Source organism: Molothrus aeneus, chromosome 9 (assembly GCF_037042795.1).
Source record: "Molothrus aeneus isolate 106 chromosome 9, BPBGC_Maene_1.0, whole genome shotgun sequence".
NCBI classification, from domain to species: Eukaryota; Metazoa; Chordata; class Aves; order Passeriformes; family Icteridae; genus Molothrus; species Molothrus aeneus.
Window position 1 is genome coordinate 1,606,773 of NC_089654.1, and position 23,668 is coordinate 1,630,440.

At 49.4% G+C, this 23,668-nt stretch overlaps 1 protein-coding gene across 3 annotated transcripts in view; it reads right to left on the minus strand.

Moving 5' to 3' along the window:
• The window catches only part of PDE4B (phosphodiesterase 4B), a 178,264-nt gene that overhangs the window by 32,591 nt on the left and 122,005 nt on the right, over positions 1 to 23,668 (minus strand). For all 3 annotated transcript variants that reach the window (XM_066555724.1, XM_066555725.1, XM_066555727.1), the window contains one exon: positions 21,248 to 21,297. In XM_066555724.1, the coding sequence (XP_066411821.1) occupies positions 21,248 to 21,297 (50 nt within the window). The remainder of the gene's footprint in view (positions 1 to 21,247; positions 21,298 to 23,668) is intronic.

Here is a 23,668-nt window from a genome sequence, read left to right on the forward strand (position 1 = left end):
TCAGGGATTCTGCAGCCCCTGCCCAGCTCCCTCAGAGATTCTGCAGCCCCTGCCCAGCTCCCTCAGGGATTCTCCAGCCCCTGCTCAGCTCCCTCAGATGCTCCAGACCCTTCCCCAGCTCTGTTCCCTGCCCTGGACATGCTCCAGCCCCTCAATGTCGTTTATGTCATGAGGGGCCCAAAAGTGGACCGAGGATTTGAGGTGTGGCCTCACCAGTGCTTGGTACAGGGGGAAAGGTGAGAGCTGCTCATCAAGATGGACTTGAGGCCTTTTTTCACTCTTGAAAACTTGGAAAGTGAAAGGTTTTGGGGAATATCCTCTTTTCTGGGAGTAGTTCCGTGTAAGGACAAGCACACATTTCATCCATGTCACAGATGGGAAGGGGGTTAATGGGACAAACTCTCACCCTTAGCTCCCCCCAAACCCCATCTGTGCCATCCTTCTCCCAGCAGAGCTCCTGGCCCCTCGGGGCCTGCAGGGATCTGAGCACGAGGCCAACATTATCTGCAGCTGCAGAGTTCCTCTCTTCCCCCACAAACTGTCCCCATCATGTCCCCAAGTGCCACAGCAAGGCAGGAGGGATTGGTTGCTTTGCCCTCGACTGACGCAGGAGATGAACCGAGCCAGGAAACACTTTGAAAAGAGATCCAAATGCCAAAATTTCAAGTGGGGTTTATTTTCTCTCTCCTGATTCCCTCATGATTCTCTCTTGTCACCCCAGTCCTGATAAATAAAAGCATTAGGACTTCTTCTGGAGGGAAGGGCAAAGGCCGTAAAGCCTCAACAGTTTTAAGACCAAAACACCACATCCCAACCAGGTGAATTAAAAAACTTGGGGAGCAGTTGCAGTTCTCTTTCCAGCTGCCAAAAACCTCAGCTTTCCATAATCCAGGAGGAATATTCCCAGTGGGATTGAGTTGTGAGCAGATTGTCCAATCTGGTGGACAAGAAATGTTGAAGACAAGTATTTGCCAACATCCTTTCAAACTCAGCTCCCCTTAACTGTTAAAGATCAAATTGTGGGCTTGCTGTACTGGTAAAAGTCTCCATTTCTACTTCTGCAAGGAAAAAGAATTCCTTCTGCTGGATCACAACTTTCCTTGTAAACCTTGGGAATGTGGAGCTTAAGACTTAAAAAAAACCCCTAAAAACTCTGATAGACTCTGCCAAAAATTCCAAGAGGAACTTTCACATGGAAGGTTAAAAGCAGCTTCCAGCAGTTTTCCCGACTTTACTCAGTCTATCCATCCTGTTCCACATGTTTACAGTGCCATAAGACATCTTCTAAGTTATTTACTCTTCATTTCATCCTGGCTGCAATAAATTGGGACTATTTATAAAGTTCTTCAGTGTTTGGGGCCGTCCTTCCCAGCCCAAGCTCCAGCTGCCTTTGAAGCAACAACAGCTGAGACTCGAGGTCACCAAAGTAATTTTCCAGCGATTCCAACTGATTTAATAAAATATTATCACTCTATCTAAACCTTACCTCAACAATTTGGACTCAGGATAAAATCTGTTCCTCTAAAAGGAAAATAAATAAGAGCAGTTGCTCCCTTTTGCCTGGGAAAAGTTTTGATGCTGGATTTATTCCCAAATCCAGGGTGTACAACATGGCACTGAAATGTTCCCCTAATGTTGGACAAGCTGGTAAAATTCCACAAAACCTAAAGCAGACAAACACTCATAAACCCCCAAAGATGAAAATCCAAGTGTTACAGGGGGAAATGGTTCCTTCCCTCCAGGAGTGACAGGGAATTGGGTGAAGAGGGAGCAGATTTGGGAACCTGAGCTCCTCCTCCACGGCTCTTGGGTGAGATGAGGATTTTGGAGTCCTGGTGGACATGAATGGCCAGGTGGAAATGTTCATCCTGGTGCATGAAAACTCTGCTGTAGGAAAAGTCTGACAGCACAGTCCCAGACCCCCAACTGCAAAATAAACTAAGGATACAATTTTAAAATGTCCCTAATTCCCAGGTGAAGCCATAGGGCACAAGCCCAGAGTTTGCAGTCATCAGAGGACCTCAAACCAGCCCACTTTTAATTATTCTCTGTTTATGATAGATTATCCCAATTGTTGTCATTACTGCAGATGACACAAAAGATTGGGGAGAGCAGGCAGATGCTGGAGTAGATCATATGGATGGCAGATGATTATTTGGGAGCTGATAGAGCTCATTAATGTCACTGAAGGCCTCATTTGCATCCCTCACTCCTTGGCTGCTCATGACTAAGAGCTCGTGTGGGGGGAAGGTGGGAGAGGGCCCCTGTGGGGGACAGTCCATCCCAACTGATCCAGCAGCTGATCCCACCTGGGCTTAGCTGGGAACTGTGGGATCTTAACTCCTGGGGCAGGGGAGGGGGCAGGAAAAGGGAGGAGGGAGAAGAGGGAGAAGAGAAAGGGAAGGAGAAGGAAATGGAAAAGAGATGGGGAGAGAAAGAGAAAGAGTAGAAGGAGAAAGAGGAGAAAATGAGAAGGAGAAGAAAGAAGAAGGAGAAAGAAGGAGAAGGAGAAGGAGAAGGAGAAGGAGAAGGAGAAGGAGAAGGAGAAGGAGAAGGAGAAGGAGAAGGAGAAGGAGAAGGAGAAGGAGAAGGAGAAGGAGAAGGAGAAGGAGAAAGAAGGAGAAGGAGAAGGAGAAAGAAGGAGAAGGAGAAGGAGAAGGAGAAGGAGAAGGAGAAGGAGAAGGAGAAGGAGAAGGAGAAGGAGAAGGAGAAGGAGAAGGAGAAGGAGAAGGAGAAGGAGAAGGAGAAGGAGAAGGAGAAGGAGAAGGAGAAGGAGAAGGAGAAGGGTGCTCTGAGTGATTTACCAAGGCACTCACATGGCCATGGCTCAGATAAAAGTCCCACAGATCCCTCTCGTGCCCCCCAAAAAAATGGCTATTTCACCTCCCCAGCACAAGGTTCATTAGCAGGAATATCACCAGACATTAATTACTAACCAGTGTCAGAAAATGGCTATTTCAGCCCCACAACATGCGGTTCATTAGCAGGAATACTGCCCCACGTTAATTACTCCCAGTGCCTAGCATCACTCTAAAACCCCAGAGCATGTTGAGTAAAACAGGTTTATCAACAAAGGACGTGCCAGAACTTGATGGAAAAGGGCCCTGTGCAGGCTGGGAGCCGTTCACCCTTTGCCTTCCCTAATGGAGCTGTGGTTGCTCACAGATCGTGTGGACATGTTTACATATTTATCCCTCACAATGCTGAGGGAATAACTGACACCGGGTGATTTATTTGTTTAATGTATCCTGTTAGTGATTCTGAGAGCTATTTCCTTGAATTAAAGCATTGTTCTACCAGATCCAGAAAATATTCCTGTGGAAATCCTTCTGTTGGACAGATTTGGAAATTCACATGGAAAACAATCAAAGGCACAGAGCACAACCCCTGGGATTCACTTCAAATCTGCAATGAATTGTCCAAATCTTACAGCACCACCTCCCAAACTACAAGCACTGAAAAAATCCTGTAATTACAAGTTTCTTTTATAGATCTGATGCCTTGTGCAGGCTGGCCTAGAAGAAAGGCTGGACAGAGTTCCAGAATAAAGCAGGGATTCATTCAAAGCATCTCCTCCATGGATGCACCTTGGGCAGCACCAGAGCCCAGCCAGGGCTGCACCCAAGATGAACCAAAATGGCCCCAAAATGCACGGCCGGGCACGGGCTCTGTCCCTGGGATCAGTTCTGCTCCATTTGCACCTTGCAGTTCATTGTCCCATTCCAGCTTTAGCCCCTGCAGTCCCACCCTGCTTGTTTTTCTCTCTCCAGCCCACGGGGTTTGTGCTCTGGGGCTGAGATTTGGATCCTTTGTCCTTGGTGCCCAGCTGGAGCAGGAATTGTTTTGTGTCCCTGCTCTGTGCACAGAGCTCAGCATCCCCTGATGTGAGCCCAGCCCCACACACTAAAGCAGCACAGAGTCTGAAAAACAGAAAAGCTGAGCTCTGAGGCATCAGATCCCGCATGCACCTTCCAATACCCAGGGAATCTATGAACAGATTTTTTTCCTGAGCACAAGAGCCACATGAGCACCTGAGGAAGGTGTGATTGGAAAGCAGGTGTGATTGGAAAGGTGTGACTGGAAAGCAAGCTGCATCCAGCAGCACCCCCAGCCCCACTCTCTGCCATTCCCAACGCGCTCCCTCCTGCAGCTCCTACGGACACTCACGCTCCCGACCCGCCGGAGCATGGGGCTGGAATGAGGAGCGAGCAAAATCCATGGGAACCACGGAGCCACCAGCTGCACTGCCCCTCCTCCCCACCCTAATTATATCTTTTGCAAAGATAAGTGCAGATGTGCTAAGAAAGGCTCAGAGCCCCAGCGCCCGCGGAACAGGTGGAGCCACGACGCTCTTGAGCAACTCCCCAACAAATGGCCAAGCCTGCCCTTCTCCCCTCGTCGTATTTTTGGGACTCCAGTCCGACCAGTCACTCGAGCTGTCCCCTCTCAGGTTTCTCACACCTGCAGCCTCCCTCCGGCGTGCAGGGGAGGTGGCAGGGAGAGGAAGGGCTCTTTGTTGGCTGTGGAGTGGGGCCAGCGGGTGCCCGAGCTCGGCAGGAGCTGGGGACGCTGCAGCCAGAGCGGGCACGGGCACTGCATGCAAATGAGCACAGAGTTGTCTCACAGTTATTCTTTCAACAAAAAAGCACTTTGGAAATGTAGATTTTTTCCTCTGCTAGCCAGAGTTAATACATGAGATGGGGGCAGAAAGGCCTGGGAAGTGAAATCCCTGCAGAGAGAGGAACGGGATGAACTGGCAAAGCCACTGGCAGGAGGTCACTGAGGAGGTGGCACTGGAGGAGATCCAGCTGTGGGGAACGAGGATGAAATCCTAACAGGGGCTCCAAAGCTCCAGGAACAATGGGGCCTGTATTCAGGCTGGGTTCAGAGATGAGAGGGGAAGATAGAGACAAAAAAATGAAGTGAAAGCTTTCCACTGCTAATTGCGAAAAATGCCAGGAAATGAGTGAGCTGGAGCTGCCAGGAATAATGTGGGAGACTGAAATGGGGGATGAGGGTTTGACATCAGCTACAGCCTCTGGCAAAATACAGCCAAGATTTTGGGGGGCATTTTTATTCTCTTTTCTCTTTTCCAAACAACAGGGAGCAGGAAAAAGGAACTTTTTGGTTGGACTGCTGAGGAGCCTGGCATTCTAAGTTCCCTAATTAAAGACAGGTCCTTTCTGGGACACACCATTCCAGCTGCTGGGAAAACTCAGCCCCAAGAAAAACGGCTCCAGAGCTGCTGAAGACGTCATGGCAGTGATTAAGCAGCGCTCGCCAAGAACATCCAGGACACATCCAGGTTCAAACTGGAAGATTCTGGGAAGCAGGAGGAGATGTCTCACCAAGACAAGGCACAGGGAATGAAAAGGAGAAGGAAAAACCTCCTGGTTGCAGGGAATGCCACAAAAATGGTTGCAAGAAGGAAGAAGCCCAAGCTTCTGTCAGCACGGGGAATGAAAAGGAGAAAGGAGAACCTCCTGTCTGCAGGGAATGCCACAAAACCAAAGGGCTGCAGCATCCCAAGAAGGAAGAAGGCCCAGCTGGGAAGCAGAGGCTCCCAGCGAGGGGAGGCATTGCTGCAGTGTGACTCGGCTGGGCCAGAGGGGCAGCAGAGCCGGGCAGCCCCTCAGTGCCATAGTAGCAGTGATGTTTCTGAGTCAACAGCCCTGAGCCCTGAGCCCTGGGCCAGCTGCGGGTAACCCGAGCAGGACCCTGAGCCTGCAGAAATGTCACTGCCACTGCCTGGGGGCCCAGCTGGGCTATCTTTAGCCAGCCCCAGTTAATCACCTAAGCTCCCTGCACTGCAGTGGAAAGTGGCTGGGAGCTCCAAGGGGTGATCCTGGTCTATTCTCAGTACCCTGGGATGGGCTGAATCACCCTCCGGAGGTGCTGCCACTCTCTGCTCACTGCTCCCCTCTGCCCCAGGCACAGGAAGGGACCCCCAGAGGTCACCTCCCACCCACAGTGGGACCATCCCAGCTGAGCAGCAGCACCAGCAGCTGCAGGGCGCTGTTGGACACCCCACAGCCCCCCTGTCATCAGCCACCAGCAGCCTTCACCCCAGCCTGGCAGCCTGCTGTCCTGCCATCCCCAGCCCTGCCAGCAGCTGCCATGTGGGAACGCTGTGGGAAATGGTGCCCAAGGGCTCCCTGCACACCCACCCACGGCCCTCCTTGTCCCCAGGGCCAGGCCACCCTCCAGCCCTTGGAGGAGGAGGTGGGGCCTTTCCAACACAACTTGCTTTGGCAAGTCTGCATCCACCATTCCCAGTCTTCTTTCTTGTCTTTCATGTGTTTGGAAATAGACTCCAGAGGAAAACGTCAGTGACCTCTCACCGATGGGAAGAGTCTGAGCAGTCCACAGTTCCCCTAATCTGCTCCACCCTTCTCAAAGATGCGCCTTTTCCCTGTTATCACCTTCCTAAGCACCACAGTTTTCATGGGCGACTCACATTGACCTCACAGCTTTTCCAGCCTGATCCTTGTCCAATGATGTGGGCCTGGACACCTCCACCTCCTCTAAGCTGTCCCCAACTGGCTGCTCCCTCCTTGTCCTCCATCCCTTATCTTCCCAGGCAGGCTGGGGGATGAAGACTGAGACAAAAAAATGCTGACTATTTTGGTCTTTCTTGTACCATTACCATTAGGCTGTTTCACCCATGGATCAACACTTTTTTCTGTATTTTCTTTCCCTGCTCCATACCCCCACTGGGGTCCCCTCACCGCTCACAGCTCCATCAGCCTTTGGTCATGCCCCAAGTTTTCCATGCCTCCCTTGTTCCCAGTGTTTCTCACTCTTTGCCTGCTCCTTTCTTGCATTTCGACTCTCTGAGAAGCTCCTTGCTTCACCGAGTTGCCCTCCACTGGAATTCCTGATCTTCCTGCACAACAGGATGGTTTGCTCCCGAGCTTTTCTTCAAAAAGCAGCCATCACTTAAGACTGGTCTATAATTTTTAGGTGGCTGAAGTGGGATGAAATGAATCTTATGACAATGACAGTCTTGAGGGCAAGCAGGACTGGAAGGCCTGGGCAGCAAACAGAGGAGCTCGTGCAGAGCCCTGGTGCTGGCCAGTCCCAGTTTGATCCCAGTTGCTGTGACCCACCCTGGGGTGAGCAGCAGGACCTCAGCCACGGGGGCCCCATGCTGTTTGGGAGCAGAAATGAAGCATTTCCAGGGAGCTGATCCCAGAGGTCAGCCTGGAGCGGGAGCCAAGCCAGAGGAAGCCGGTTAGGGCAGAACTGGACAAACCTGCAGAGTCCTGACTGTACCCACCAGCACTGGTTGGGGTTGGTGGATCACCACCCAGGTCATGAGAATCGGGTCACCGAGGCCACCAGCACGGGCCACTGACTGTTAGAGGAGCCAGGACTGCAATTAGTGCACAGCCCGTGACTGGGGTTCGCTATCTCCAGAGCTGGGGAAGCCCCTGGGTTTGGCCAGGCCTGGTGGGAATGGTGCTTCCCATTGGAGCCAGCCCTTCAGGGCCATCAGCCAGGGGCCCTGGGGTGGGCAGCAGGGCAGTGCCAACAGCATCACCCCCTCCAGGAGAGGATGGGGATGCTGCTTCTGGCAGAGGAGGATGACATGGAAGAGGAAACAGAAGCTGGGAAAAGCACTGGGATAAGCCAGCAGCTGGATCCAAAACCAGAAGCTCTGAACTGATGGAGGAGACACTGTAGTTTTTCAGAGAGACCCTGGGATAGCCCCAGAGATACCTTAAAAACAAACTGAAAAAGACAAAGATGTGGCTACTCAAGTATTGTCTTTCCAAGATCCCAAATGTTGCTGGGAGTGAAGGAGCTGAGCTTCGATGGGCATGACAGAAGATGTTTCACCAGGAATCATCATTCCCACACAATAAACAACACTAACATCTCCAACAGAGCATTGGGAACTCTTGGAAAGCAGCAGCTAATAAAAAGTCTTGCTCCTGAATTAAACCCAAAAAGCACTTTTATATCCATTTTGTGTGTTTTAATGAGTCGGATTGTACGTCAGCCCTGCAAAGCTCAGCTTTGAAGATGCTGCAGGAAGAGATGAAAGCTCCAGATTCCCAAAGCCCAGCTCCACTGCACCTTTCTCATGACAATGAGCTGCAAAAACGAGGCGTGAACACCAAGAACACCTAAAGGTGGCTGATAGAAGTTGATGAAGCTTCCCAGAGAGGTAATTTCTGATGTGGAGATAAGCCTAAAGGTTTAATCTGAAATGCTAACGAAGAAGGAAAACTGGAGACATTCTGAGGAGGGATTTCAGGAGATAGCATCTCCTGTAGGGTGGGATGGTTTTACCACAGGGCAATCCCGTTTCCCAGTGTCCTTCCCCCCGCAGGGAACAATGCAGCCGAGGTGCCACAAATCAGAGGGGTAAGTGACAGTGCTTTTATGGTGCCAAATGGAAGTAACGAAATGCAGGAAGCATCCTGTCAGATGTCACTTAGCAGCGCTATCACTGGGGAATCTGGGAACGGGATTTGCCTGCATAGTAGGAATTCCTCGGTCCTCCGAGAGGGAGAAGCAGAAATGGCAAGAGAGGCGGAATCTAATCTTGGCCTGTTGAATGAATGAAGGATTCCACAGTTCCAACTTTATCTCAGCGTTTGGCACATTATCCTTTCACTGACCACGTCGATTCCTCCTTGCCCGGGGGATTCTTGCCTTAATCACAAGACAGGAGGAGAAACAGGAAGCAAGAGAGGAATTCTCCAACTCAGGGTCTAACAGAGAGTGCAGGAGGTGGACGGTGCGTCAAGGGAGGGAGCTGCAAGGAGAACACTGGGAATGATTTCATAGGGAATGTAACACACTTTGAACGCATTGAAGACAGAATTTCCAAGGTCACGATGGATTTTTACATTAAGTGAAGCTCTGTCACAGCTTTGCTCCCCACGGTCCTCAAAGAGCAGTGAGAAGAGCCCAGGGAGCTGCAGGCTGGAGATGCCCATTGGTTTGGATGGGAGGGAAGCCTCCACCCAGCCCCAGAGCTGAGCCTGAGGATTTCAAATCCAATCCCGATTTCCTGCAAATCACACTGTGATTCTGTTTCTCTAACTAAATGAGGCCAGGCTGGGTCACAGCAAGCACATTTTACTGTGTGAGCAGAAGTGTTTTCTTCAAGCACACGTGAGTGCAGGAGTGTGAGAAAGCCCTGGAAAACTCAGGATATGATGATGCAACGACCTCGGTACCCACCTAGGATTTACCTGGGCACTGCATTATCTCACTTGCTACATGTGGGAGAGCGCTGGGGAGCTCACACGTGCGGGGAAACCAACTTGGATCCTGGAAGCAACATCCTTGTGCTAACGAGGTGCTCCACCTAAACTAATTAGCCCTGCCTTTCAACAGCCTTAATTAGGTGGGGCACCATCCTGGGCTGTTGTGGCTGGACGGCTTCCGGTTCTGGAGCTGGCTCAGCCACAGCCGGGCCCGGGATTCCTACCGGGAGCTGGCTGTGCTGGAGAGGGGCCTGCTTGTGCCAGCCCCCAGGCTCTCCCCGTCCCAAACTCCCTCCATCCTCGCATCTGTGCACAAACACCTCCTGCACCCCTGCAGGCGCCCCAAAACCTCCTCCTCTGAAACCTCGAGCTGACTTTCACAAGAGGCCCACGGCACGGAAGGAACTCCCCAGCCAGACCACACAGCAACGCTCTCAGCTCAACCAGAGGAAAAAACAACCTCAGAGTCTGAGAGATGCACAGGATTAACTGTGCTCTGTGTCACCGTTTCACAAGAAATTGGCAAACCACGGGCAGAAAGGTCCTCGCTTGGATCTGCCCCCAAATCCAGGTGCTGCTTTCATCCCCAGACCCATCTGGAGCCACTAAATCAGGTTTTAACCTGGACATAATAAAACTTCTGGTCTAAAGAGTCTGTCAAGAGTGAAAGTCTTTTGTGGTGAAATAGATCCTGGAGTAGGAAAAGGAGGAGGAACCTCAGGGAAGAATCCTGGAAGTTCAAAGCACAATCCTGGATCTACCTGAAAAGCTCCACTTGGCCACTGGCATTGGATGCAAAGACAAAGTTTATTAATAATCCTTAGCTCTTCATGGGGAAAGTTACTCAGAAATGTTATAAACAAGGAGTAGAGCAAGGCTGCCCACGTCACCTGAGCCACATAGAACAGGCCACTGGTTAAATGTTAGACCTGCTTAAATCAGGTTCATTGGCTCCTGGGAAGGTTCAAAGGTCACAATTTAAGACTAAATTTGCCTCTATTTCCTTTTAATTTAATTTCCTGATGTTTCTCAATATGAAAGTTAAGAATGTGGTTTCAGGAAGCATCCCAGCCATAATCCATAGGAATTCTTTATGACACACAGCACCCTTTGTGTCCCCATGCCTTGCTCGAGACATGGAAAGACAGGTCACAAAGTCACCCCTTACATTCTGAATGAGCATTTCCATTATATTAATTATAAAATATAACAAAATGGTGTTTTTATCATGGCTAAATGCAATTACTTGAAAGCATTATCCTTTAGGATGCCAGCTTAAAAACCTGCTTTAGTTTGGAATTTTAATCTGTTTTCCTCCAATAGGTATTTTATGTACCCAAGGGGAAACGTCAACCCCGTCGATTCACCTCAGCTGAACTTGGTGCCCTTGGTTTGCCTCTCACCAAAATGCCTGGGACTGTCATCCCCCAGCTGAAATCCAGGGATATCTGCAGGGAGCAGAGTCACCCAAGAATGCAGAATGTTGCAAAAAATGGCCCGTTTGGAGCAATTGGGATGCGAAGCGAAGCCGTGAGTCAGCGCTATTGGCGGATCTGCGATTGCAGCGTGGGACACGGCGCGAGCCCGGGGAGCAGAACCAGCACACAGAACCTGGACAACCTCCATTTCCTAATCCACAATCCTCCAGCTTTTAAAAACGCAGGATATTTCACATGTCAGCTGGGTGCTGGCTCCCCAAAACACCCAGGTTTTGTCCATCCCCACACCATAACTCTGATTTTGGGGTGAGCCTCAAGCCCCAGACTCAAACTCCTCAGTGGCTGAGAGCAGAGCTGAAACTTCCCCGTGCTAATCCTGGGTATTCATCTCCCTCCTGCACAGCTTGTGACTCACTGGCCTCTCTGTTTCCCCAAGTGCACGTAGAACTTTTGGAATAATGTGCTGAAAATCACGGAGTGAGTCCCACGGGGAACGGGGTGGGGAGGAAGAGGGAGATGGCAGGAGCCTACAGAGCAGCATCATTTGTTTTGACAGCTTTTAATGTTCCATATTAAACCCTGCACGTGCTCATCTCCACCTGGGAGCTGAGGCCAGCACACCCTGGCTCTTTAAAAGGTGTGTTTAGGACATGGCACCACATTTCCACTGAAATTATCAGGGAAACAACATCAGATTCACTCCCTGGTTATCCATAATCAGAATTTGATATTATAGAACACCAGATATTAATTTATTTGTAAGTTTTTTTCTAGATCTGGACTACTTTAGCCAAATTCTGAGTCCTGTATGACAACATTCCTTAAACCTGGGGTCAGTCCTGACCCAAATCAAGTTTTTTACTCCACAGAGATGCCTGGAAGTGGCAGATGGGGACAAACATGACCCAGTAATGACAGGCAGACTTGAAAGTGTAACCACTCCCCAAATGGCTGCAGCTGGCAGACCTGAGGACAGCCTTTCACTCTCAAAAACCATTTGATTAAAGCCCTCAAAATACAGTGATTTAAGCACCTCAATCTGAGTTCAAAGAAATCAAAATGTCAGCACTAAAAGCACCTCTTAGTAACAATTCCAGTTTAAATATCAGATTGAATGGACATGGAAATGGAAATGTTCCTCACTGAAGGTCAGCTATGGCTCAGCCTGCTGGGGATTATTCCAGGGCTTACTTTTCCTGCTCTAAGTTTTATACTCCAAGGCATTTTCCAGAATTTCTTACATTTAGCAGCATAAGAGGCACCTGGTGTCAGGCTTGGCCAAGGTCTCTGTGCTGTCACTCACACTGTCAGGAATTCTGTGCAGGAAATTCAGCACAATTCCCAGAGTTTTGCTGAATTTCAGGCTGATTTCCCCACGTGACTCCCCACTCGAGGCAATGTGCACCAGGAGCTGTTCTAGCAGCACTCAGAGCCACATTTGGAAGTGTCACAAAAGAGGGAGCAGCTGCTGCTGGAAAATGTGGTGTGAGCAGCATCTCTGCCTGAGTCCCTCCTTCCTGACCTAGAGAGGGTGAGGAGCAACTTTTTGGCTTTTACCTGCACGGGATGATCCCACTGGAAGGGGAGGGAAATACTGAAAAGCTGTGTGCAGTAGAGCTGAAACCCAGGAAGCTGCAACAGGAAATTTGGGAAATACCCTCCCCAAGGAGCTGGAATTCAGGTGGGGGCCCAGCAGCATTTGAGGAGGAGCCAGGTGGGGATCCTGTCCTATGAAGCCTAAACCAGAAACACTCCAGTTCAACTGGAAACTTCTCCCTGGAGTTCTCTTCTTCAAGAGGATCTTTGGGAAGAAAAGGGAGGAAAGCATTTCACAGCTGTCAAATGCCAGCAAAGTCCATTTCCAACAAACCCTGCACTTGTGTGTGTTTATTCTTGGAATTCTCTTAGCAGGACTGGCCCCACGCTGTGCTCAGTGACAATCCCCACAGAACAGACGTTATCCCACATCCTCTTGGGCTGTCCCAGACCAGCACAAATGCTCCCAGCATGGATCCAAACGTCCTGTTCTCGAGTCAGCTACAGCAGGGACACGATTTTGGGTCACTTCTTGTAAAATCTGTACAAGGAATGAGGCGGGGAGGGAGGGAAGAGGCTCAGGAAAACAGGCTGGCTTTTCCACTTCCCAGAACTCTCCCCTGGTTTTTTCAGAGAACACAAAGATTGCTCTGATCAACTCCTGCTTTTGTCAGCCTAATATCTGGTATTTAAAGAAAAAGACATTGCTTGTAAAATGTGACATTTCAGAAGCATTTTGGTATGAAGTGCTAAGCCTGACAAACCTCCCTAAACACAGGCTTGAGGCACGAAAGGTCTGACTGGATTGCACCCACTTGGAATGGAAACATTGGGGTGTCTGGAATATGCTCCAGGGGCCCTGGCAAGCTGCAGCCAGAGCCTCTCTCCAAGTGCTTGGAACCTGGAGCCTCTGAGGTCCAGGGAAAAAGTCTGCTTCAGAAAGCTTTTGAAGAGTGTGAAGGTGTGGTGGAGGAGTTTAGCATGCACAGATGATTAATTTGCTCCTGGAAAGGGAGATTTCTGACAGCAGGATATTTATACTGGAAGAGCTACATTAAAATGCACAGTCCCTTTAAAATTCAATTTAACCATGGAGTTCTTTAGCACTGAATAATGATCTTGGATCCCAGCAAACCTTGGGTCAGATCCTGCTCCTGGCTCATGTTTGTCACCTCCAGAGGCGCAGTCCTGATTACAAAATCAAAAGATATTAATTGTCAAATCAACACCCTGCAGGATTTTGGAGGGTTTTTTTAATTCTGAATTCCTAAAATGATTCTGAGCTCCAACACACAGCAAAGCCAATCAATGCTACCTTTGGATGTGAGAACATATCCCACAGGGAGAGGTGTATGTAAATAGTTTTTAAAGGCTACTGCTTAAAACATTTAAATGTTGGTAATCATACATATTTACAGTGAACTCAGTGAACTTTGAATAAACTGACAGGTTTGATTAATAACCATAAATAATTAGCAGCTGTTTCCTTTCTGTCAAAAAAGGTATTGCAATTATAGCATCCTTAAGGCTGTCATTTACAGGCACTTCTTGGAGCAAATATTACAATGAAATGTTTCATTAACTCTTAGTGTAACATTCCTCCCCGCTTGCACAATGATGGTTACATTAATTAGCACACCTTGCTCGGCTACAGAAATCATTTTCAGTGCATCAGGAGATGAAACTGGTGATAAAAGCAGAACATTTCTGGGTGATTTGAACATCGAAACGATCAATATGTTCTTTATTCAGTGTCACTGTTTGGCAACTGCTGAGCGTGAATCAGAATGGATGTAATTCCATATGGAATAGAGGGAAAAGTTCCAGAGCAACCTTTTGCTTCCTCTTTTGATTTTTAAAGCTCTGAAAGTTATAATCTTTGTAATTGTTATTTTGTAATTGTAGAGTTAAGTTTGGTGAGCAGACTGTCCCTGCAGAGGACAGGAAAGTCCAATTCTGTCCTTCAGGAACAGCCCTTTCCCCTCTTTATATCCCACTCCAACCTGGAATCAACCCCTGCTCCCACCAAGACTAACAAATATAAAAAAAATATTTGGGAATTCCTGCCCGACTACCGACCAAAGGATTTGGCTGCTGAGAATCAGAACACAGTGTTCGAAACACTCTTTAAAACACAAGAAGAAAGCAACTTGCACTGGGAATCAGGTCCTGCAGAAGGAGCAAGGTTTGGCCTTTGGGGCTGGCTGTGGGATTTGAGCAGAGCATTCCCCTGGGAATGTCTCCACAGGGATTCTGGATGCAGCTTCTCCCATGGTGTGTCCAGGACAGAATGCTCTGCACTGAGAAACTTCCCCAGAGCTGTGGGGCCGAGCTGCTGCCGGGGGCTTTGGGGAGGCCACTGCAGCTCCCAGTGCCTGGCAAGGCTGTGACATGGAAGCGGAAAGGACTCAACCACGGGACAATGTTCATCCCCGAGGCACGCACACTCTGTGCCCTGCGACCTAAAAAAATAACCCGGCCTGCCAGAGGTTTGGTTTGGGTGGTTTTGTTTGGTTTGGGCTGTTTTTCCCTCTGATCCAGGACACAGCTCTCATTCTCATCTGGAACTGATTCAGGGTGCCGAGGAGTGTGCTGTCAAAACCTCCCCCAGCAGCCCTGATGGTTGTGTGCAGCAAACAAAGGAGACACAGATTTTATCAGCGCTGATATCAGCGATGGCAGAGCCCAATTGTCTCCGCAGGGCCCTTGCACAATGCAGCGGGACAGGAGCTGGGAACGGGACCTGACCTGGCCCCAAAGACCAGAGCCGGACAGGGACACAGCGGGACCTGACCTGGCCCCAAAGAGCAGAGCCAGCCAAGGACACAGCGGGACCTGACCTGGCCCCAAAGAGCAGAGCTGGACAGGGACACAGCGGGACCTGACCTGGCCCCAAAGAGCAGAGCCAGCCAGGGACACAGCGGGACCTGACCTGGCCCCAAAGAGCAGAGCTGGACAGGGACACAGCAGGACCTGACCAGGCCCCAAAGAGCAGAGCCAGCCAGGGACACAGCGGGACCGTGCCACCCCGAGGTCCCTTCCCCGCCACCGCGGGGCTGCAGCTGCCTGGGTCACTCGGAAGGAAGGCACCCATCAGATAAAGGCCTTTGATAACCCGGCTGGATCGATGGTTTATCCTACCTAGCTGAGTGTGGGCTCATCGGTGAAATGCCAACCTGACCAAAACCCCAGAGTTTGGCTCTGTGACCCCTCCAAAACTCATTGCTGCTGCTGTTAGAGCAGCCCTGCTCCTCCTGGCAAGGCAGAGCTGCTGCTCCCTGGCTGCCTGAGGATGCCATCTACGTGTGTCCTCAGGGCTCAGCTCCCACTAATGCCTCAGGATTTGGCTTTCATGGGTTTTATAGTTTTAGCTTTTTAAAACAAAATATTTTTCAGATCCGGTGCCGCTTTAGCACTCTAAAGCTCCACAGCCTATCAGCTGCTGTTCCCCCATTTTATTCAGCCAGAACCATTCCTCTCTAGGCCTGAAACTCGAGGGCACCTCACTGTCTCAGGCCCTGAGAGGTCCCTGTGAGATTTACTGTAAACAACAGTGAACTGTGGGGAGCAAACTGAGAGCAAATGACTTCATTAGCTGAAGCTGTAAGTGGAGGATTAACCCCATATGTAAATGGACCAAACTTATAAAAGTGTGAAAAACTGGTGACCATTGCCCAGCCCATCTTGGGTGTAGCCCTGAGAGGCTTTTCACTGCCCAAGGTGTGCCCACTGAATGAGGGCCTCCAATAAATACCTGCTTTCATTCTCTTTAATTTCCTCTAGCTTCTGTTTCAGGTAGCCACTCCAAGGCACCACCAGCCCCTCGGGAGCCTGTCCAGAGCCACTCCCGATGGGAAAAAGGGAGCAGAGGTGCCTCCATCCCTGGGTATCTCTGCATGGCTGTCCCGGGCAGGCTCGGGAATGCAGCAGGCAGCGGGAATGCTCAGGGAGTCCCGCACACTCGGGGCTGCAGGAGGCAGCTGGCCCCGGGGAGTGACAGGCTCCTGATGGCAGCAGCACGTGGAGCATCTTCATGTGACATCCACAGGTGGGGCGGAGGGGAAAACAGTTTTTATCCGTTGCTATGGAGTCATGATTAGCTTGTGTGTCTTCAGAGCCTGCCGAGGAGAAATGAAGGCTATTTTCTTATATAGATGTCATGAAATCAACCCTGGCAGAATTTCGGGAGTCAAAGGCTAAGCAGGTTTGCCTGAATGCCTCCTGTCACTTGATACACAAATAAATCTAGCCAGGGGACCTGAAACAAGTGTCACTTGTCAGCCAGAGCCAAGCACAAAAATGACTTTTTAGTCTCGTTTAGAGCTGTTTATGCACACAGCAACACAACAAACGTGCGTTCAATAAAACACAGCAATTATCCTCACCCAAAATGAGCCTTAGAAAATGAAGCAAAAAACCACCCTTATTGCAAAGGGTGACTTCAGAAGAAACTTTTCCCTTATTCTCTCCAAATGCTAAAAGCAAACCTGATGTTCTTCTTTTAAAATGTGTCTGCCTCTAGCTCTTTGGCACAGGTTTGCTGCTGGGAGGGCCGGCAATCTATTTAATGACTGCATTGACGTCAATAGCATAACTGAAATACTTACTAAGATGCATGAGTCCAACTTTCGGGGGGTGTGTTCGAGGCAGGCGGGCGCAACACGCGGAACGGACTCGCGGCAGGAATGAACTCCCCCCGGAGAGCCGGGAAGAGCCCCGGGATGGCCCCGGGATGGCCGGAGCCGCCTCAGCCCCGCTGGGAAATTCGCCTTGAAACGCTCTTTTAAGCTGACGAGCGGCAAGAATGGCCTCGGCGCTCAGCAGCCCGCGTTCAGGCGCGTCATTGAGCTCATTATCTACCTGATTTCTCACACGGTTTTGGTTCGTTTCTGAATGATCTGCATCGTGCCTGCGCCGCATCCTTTAAAAATATTATCTGTAGGTGCTCACAAGCCTCCATTGTGCATGCAGGCAGTGACTCGGGCTCAGCTGCTCAGGAACTCGTGGTTCCTCTGCACTCCTGTAAAAGCCCAAAGCACCACAGACATTTGACTTTTACAGTCGCTCTCCAAATCAAAAGGTCAGATCTTCAGCCAAACTCCCGGCAAAGAAACAGAATTTCAAAGCGAATCCACTGCTCCGTGTGTGCCCAGAGCCATTTCTGCCCGTGCCAAGCAGAGCAGGATGGCGCAAGAGCAGCAGCTCCGTGCTAATTATTCGGGATACAGAGATATTCGTAACCCAGAGCTCACTTGGATGCACAAGGTTCCCTGGCTCCTACGAAAACTTGAGGCTGTCAGCAGCACGAGCATTATCCAGTCTTTGTTTATGCTTTACACAAAGGTTCGTGCACGAGTCTGTGTACGTCCTACACCCACAGGAAAAATGAAAGAGTACGAGTTTGGAGGTCGTGTAAAGGCATGTGAGAGGAGCAGGCAAACGTGCCGAGGTACAGGAAAGCAGAGCTAAGGCAAAAGGAAGAAAAACACCGACCCTTCCCTCCCATCCCCGGAGAGGAATTTGAACAAAGCTTTAATCCCCTGAGCCCTGAAATGCTGCAGGTGACATATCCCAAAGGGCAGCACCCCACGAGCCTGGGGCTGCGGCAGATCAGCAATATTGTGCCATTAATTAATTGTGAGGAGAATGCCTATCATTAATTGTGAGAACTGCCTATCGTTAATTGTGAGGAGAACTGTCATTAGTGAGTGCTGAGCGTATCCAAGGGGATTTTGAGAAGAGTCTCTGCAAATCCCTCACAGTCAGGGGAAAAAGTCGGTGCTGTTTGATCCACAGCTCTGTGCTTTGCTCCTGTCACCACTGGTGACATTAAATGTGGCAGTGGATCAACCAGGAATGGGAAAACACTGCCCATCCCAGCACTGATGGTGTGGGAGCAAAACAGTTTGGGAGAAGTTTGTACCAAATTTGTGGAAGAATGAGAGGCTTGGACTGTGAAAGGTAATTTAATTCAGAGGGAATAAGGGTCACTGAAGGGAATAAACATGGAAGAAAGAACAAAACCAAGCAGGAAAAGCCAGACCTGCTGCTGGCTAAAGGTGTTATTGGTTGAATCATTGGGTAGGAACTGCAGACCTTTCACTGGGGCCAGGGGAGGGGAGAGCTGGAGGGAGAAGGGAAGGCTCTGATCGATTCCTGAGCCCAAGGTGGCACAAAGGTCACCCAGAGTAACTGTGGCAGAGGCCACACTCAGCAGAAACAAAGGGGGACAGGAGAAAGAAACCTCAGGAGAAGGAGCCCTCAGGGACATTGTGACACCGCGTCTCTCATTGTTCCTGTAAGCCAGAGCTGGCTGAGCCCCGGCCCTGCACAGCTGCTGGGGATGCCACACACCACAGGAACCCCACAGCACTCCCATCATCCTGCCCAGCTCATTAAGGACCGATGGGCTTTTGCTATGGCTTTGTATTTCCATGTTATGGTTTCTCAGTTAATTCATAAAAGTGGTTTGGTGCGTTCCTGTGAGCTGCAGTTATAACAAAATAACAGGAAAAATCTGCCAGATTTACTTCAGCTGATACCAAGGACAAAACACAGGATGTTCAATCCATATTGCCCTTCCTTCTCTGGCTGTGCTTGCAAGGTTAAGAAAGCTCTGAAATACACAGTGACACCAGCAGTGCCTTTCAAAGCCCTTTGTCCCAGGAAAAACCCGGCCAAAAGTTTTTCTGCTTAAAGAAAATGAAAGCAAAAAAAGAATTTCCTCATTTCACCACAGCTCATTTATTCCACCACGGGCCTGGGTCCTCAGTGATGCAACACCAGCAACAGATTTGGCTGTTGTTGCTTGGAAAATCCTGGAATATTCCAGCTGGAGTAAACAGCTGGCGTGTATTCCTTGCAGTGCAAATGCTGGATGTAATTTGCCTCCCTCCGGGGTAATTTTATTAATGCAGCCTCGTTTGCTTTAAGCCCTGAGTTCTGTATTTCTCAGAACAGGATATAAATCACCCCATTAATGACAAATCAAAGGAGACATCCACAAGATGCTCACAGTGATGTCAGTGGCTTGTGGTAAAGCAGTGAATCAACGGGCGACACTGGAGAGTTAAAATCAAATTCCAAGCTTCAACAAATCTCGTGAATCTAAACCCAGTCCATTCCAAATACAGTCTTTTATCTAGAGAGATATGAAGCAGCCTGGTCCCAATCAAAACACGACTGCTTCCTTCTGCAAAACCTTCAGGAAAAACACTCTGCATCCTCTCAGCCGCTGGCACAGAACTGGAAGGGTTCTGATAGGAAAACCTCTCCTTCAGTTCATCATTTCCAAAGCAGAAACCATCAACGGGGGAAAAAAGGTGAAAACACTGAAAAAGTTCCTTACAAATCTCTGTTCTTGCTGAATTAAATGGAAACTTCCTTAGAAAGTCAAGGGTTGTGATTGTTTTCTGCTGCTTGGAAAGGAAGTCAGTGTGACAGTGGCTGTGAAGAGGCAGAGGAAGGCAATGACCTGAATTTAGCCAAGAACCCCAGGATTTTCTACCAATAATGCCAATATTGTCTGGTTTATGTAGGAAATCACACAATTGCCTATTAATCTCAAAAATGCATCTCCTTCTTACCTACAAAGTGTCACAATTTATCACAGCTGCAATGACCCAACTCATTTTTAAAAATTTTACTTGAAGATTTCACCTAAAAGCAGCTAAGATTCATTGTTAAAAACCTATTTACTTGAGGGACCACAAATCCAACCTTTACAAGGTAACACAACACTTGCTCTACAGTTCTGTGTGTCTTCATTACTAAGAATTACTAATGAACACTTCATTACTAAAGGAATTTTCATATATTCCCAGCATTAGAAGCTTGGATCAGCTAAAAAGTACCAAGTGTCCTACAGCTCTCATTGGAAATAGTGTAGAAAAATATGCCCAAAGTGTTAAAAAGTTGAGAGCAATTTTTTTCCACAGAAAGTGTTAAGAAAACAAACCTAAAAATTCCTGGAAGGGCATTCTCTTCTCATTATTAGATTGTCTAACTTACATAAACAGATCCATTGAAGGCCTAGGAAATTTTCCATGGGTTTTTTTGGTTGTTTTTTCACACAGGCACAAATTCAAAGCTTTGCTAGACCCAGCCTTAGATCAGGTGATGAGTTGCATTCCTGCTGGCTGTGACAGAAAGGGAAGGAGTTTAAGATTGTGGTGTCCAGTTTTGTTTCTGAATCAGAGGTTTCCATCTCCCATTAACAAGTTTGGAAGAACCTAACCTGGAAGTGTCCAGGACTCTGTGTGTCCCCTGAGAATAAATAACACACAGCAGGAGAGGAAATGATAGTTATCCAGGCTTCACATGCTGTGAAAATTAAGCTTTATTAGTCCCTCCAAGCATGCAATTATTGGAAGGGCTGAGATTAAACCTTACAAATGGGCACTGATCCAAATCTTATCTCCTTCTCTGCGGAGCAACCTTTGAATTAGTGCAAGTAGGGCCAGCTCTGATCCTGAGCAGGGTTCTACAGACCCTGAGCCTGGCTAAACCCAGGTGTCAAAGCAAATAAACCTGTCCTAAGTAATCAGCTTCTGCTGCTCACCCTCATCCTTCCCCCTGCCTGAGCAGCCCTCACAGTGCTGCCCACCCCACCTTGCCCTGGCACCCCCTTCCCAGCAGGAAGCCAAGGAAGTCTCACCCAGGAAAGGTTTGAGTACACAGATCACATGGAGACAAACTGAAATCAACAGAATAAAAAAAAGACCCAGCTGTGCCTGAGCCTGTTCAAGGCTCGTGGGCTGGGGCTTGTCCAGGCCTGTGCTCCCAGGGACTCACAAGAACAGCAGCCACTGTGGCCATGACTATCAAACCAAAATCATGTTCATCTCCTGTGCTAATACACCAGCAGAAACCCCAAACCAAACCATTAAAATAACAATATTTGGAGCCTGGTAGTTCTCTCCTGTGAGTTTTGCAGGAGGAGCTCAGACCTGCACCGGGGAAGGGGCAGGAGAGCAGCTGTGAGCAGAACTGGGCAATAAATGTTGTGTGCCCTTGGCCTGGCAGCCCATCCCCAAATCCCACACATACCTTGCAGGTTCACTCTGGAGACAGGTGGCTGACTCGTGGCTGGAGATCTCCTAGGAGGGAAAAAGAATTCTCTGTCAGGAGGTGGGATTTTATCTTTCCAAACCCTGTCAGCTCCCTCAGTTAAAAATCCTTTTCCTTTCTCCCAAAAAGCCCCGAACGCTTCACAAAGATTTGTTGAGCAGCATTGACAGATCTGTTAGGAAAAGCCAGAGATGGCTGCTCCCTGCCTGCTCCGCAGGCTGGAAATGAGGAGAAATGTGTCCCATCCCATGCTGCCTTCGCAACTTCGTGCTCAAAATATGCCTGAAGGCAGCAAGGGCCAGGCTCTGGGGTTCTCCCAGGGCCAAGGCCTTTTCCCATAAAGCTTTTCCCTACGGAGTCTGGAATGGACCCTGAAGTGATGTCAAACTGCTGCAAGGCAATGCCACAGGTAAGGTCAGCAATGTGCCTTTAAACCCTCCAGTTAACACTGGAATGCTCCTGAAGTGAGGAAGAGGATGCTGCAGTCACTACTGTTTAGCTTTGGGACAGCTGAAGGACACTTCCTGGACTCTGAGCAACAACCTCAGCAGCAGTTCCTAGATTTTGGAGGGGCCAAAAGCTATTTGAAAAAAAATTGATTCAAGTCAAGCCAACAGGGTCTGACTGGAAAAAGGTGCAGATTCTCTCCAAATGTCCACACAGCTCCCTGTGAGACTTGCCAAACAAAACTGTTACTTTTTCAAGCTGAAACTGTCATCAGAGACTTGTTTTCTGAAGGAGTTAAAAAGAGTTGACACCAAAATCAAGACACTTCAGTTTGGATTGACTAAAGTCCTTCAGGCTGACCAAAAATGAAACTTCGGGCTTCTGCTTCTCTAAAGTTTCAGTTCCATTTTAACTAAAGTCAGATTTCCCCACACTCTCCCTTCGCCAACCTCCTTCCTAACCCCAAATTTCGGAGCCAGCCACTGAACTGCAACATCCATTATTCGCCAGCTCCCCTTTGAAGCTGGAATCAAAGCAGGCAGAGCAGCTCAATTGTGCTGCAATTGTAGCTCCGGGGGGTTCTTCAGAAGTGCTCCGGGAAGGCCTCGCTGCCCAGGTGAGGTCTGGAGCGCAATTCCAGCCCTGCTTCCAGCCCTCCGCAGCCCGCTCCGCCAGGAGCCTCCCTGGCATCCAAAGGCTGTTCTGGCAGGATGTGCAGCTCCCGGGCTCTCTGAAGGGTTCAGCACAGGGCACACGCGCTGGGCGCTCAATTCCCTGCAAATGTGCCCCGACCTGCCTCTGCTGAGCCTTTGAAAAGCCAAATCTCGAAATCTCTAAAAAACAGAAACTCCCCGACAGGGACAGCACGCCGCGGCTGCAGAGCTCCCGGAGCGGAGGGATCCGAGCCCAGGGATCTCCAAGCCCTGAGCTGCACAGACATGCCTTTGGGGGGTGGGGAGGGACCAGCCGCTGCTCCCTGCGCTATTCCCCGCTCCAGAGCCATCCTCAGATCCATGGGCCCATCCTGTTGTGCGGGCAGGCAGCGATGGGAGATGGGAGCTCCGACAGCGCTGTCCTTCCTCGGGCAGCCCCGCGCTGCAGCGGCTGCCGCTGCCCGCTCCTTCCCTCCCGCCGCAGGGCATCGCACCGAGCTGGCTCCGGATGCTTCCCGACCGCGTCCTGGGCTGCAATTGCCAAACTCCGCCACTCCAAAGCCATTAATCATCCTCTCCTCTTTTCCAATCAGGAAACTGCCTCAAGAACCCTGACGTTAAAGTCCAAAAAATATGACTGCCAGTTGTTTTTTTTCCTGCAGGCCTTAACATTCATACTTTCCAGCAAATATGTGGGACAGCATCCTCTTTTTCCTTGCTTGGGCCAGGAGGGGTGGAGGAGGAGGAGGAAAAAAGGGAGAAGAGGAGAAGAAGGGGTAAAGGAAAGCTGAGATTCTCATGATCCCCAGAGCAGAAGTTTAAGTAAAATGTCACATATCATGAGACAGATGATAAAATCATGAGCTGGCAGCATGGCTGCAACCCAGCAGAACTCTTTGGAAACTGTGCAGGAAGCTCCACGGCACCTGGAAGCACATTCTGCCATGGACTGGGATGTTTGGCATGGGAGGGTTTAAAAATTTAATGACTTTTACTTTGGCCAAGCAAACACTTTATACCTCAATCAAATCTGGGAATGTTCTCCAAAGGACACTGTAAGATGCCTGTGTGTCCTACAGGTTACACCCTCGCTTCCTTCCGACCCTGTCCAATTTCAGATTCTTCATTAGGAACTGCCAAAATGCCCGAGCTTTCCAAAAAAGCAAAGCTTAAAAAAAAAAAAAGGAATATTTGAGCCATCTGGGTTTTTATTAACCTCCACCTTGGAATGCGGCGGTTCCTTCCCATCAAAATTTGCCGACAGGAATCAATAGGAGGGAAAACCTCACGCCTGGATAAA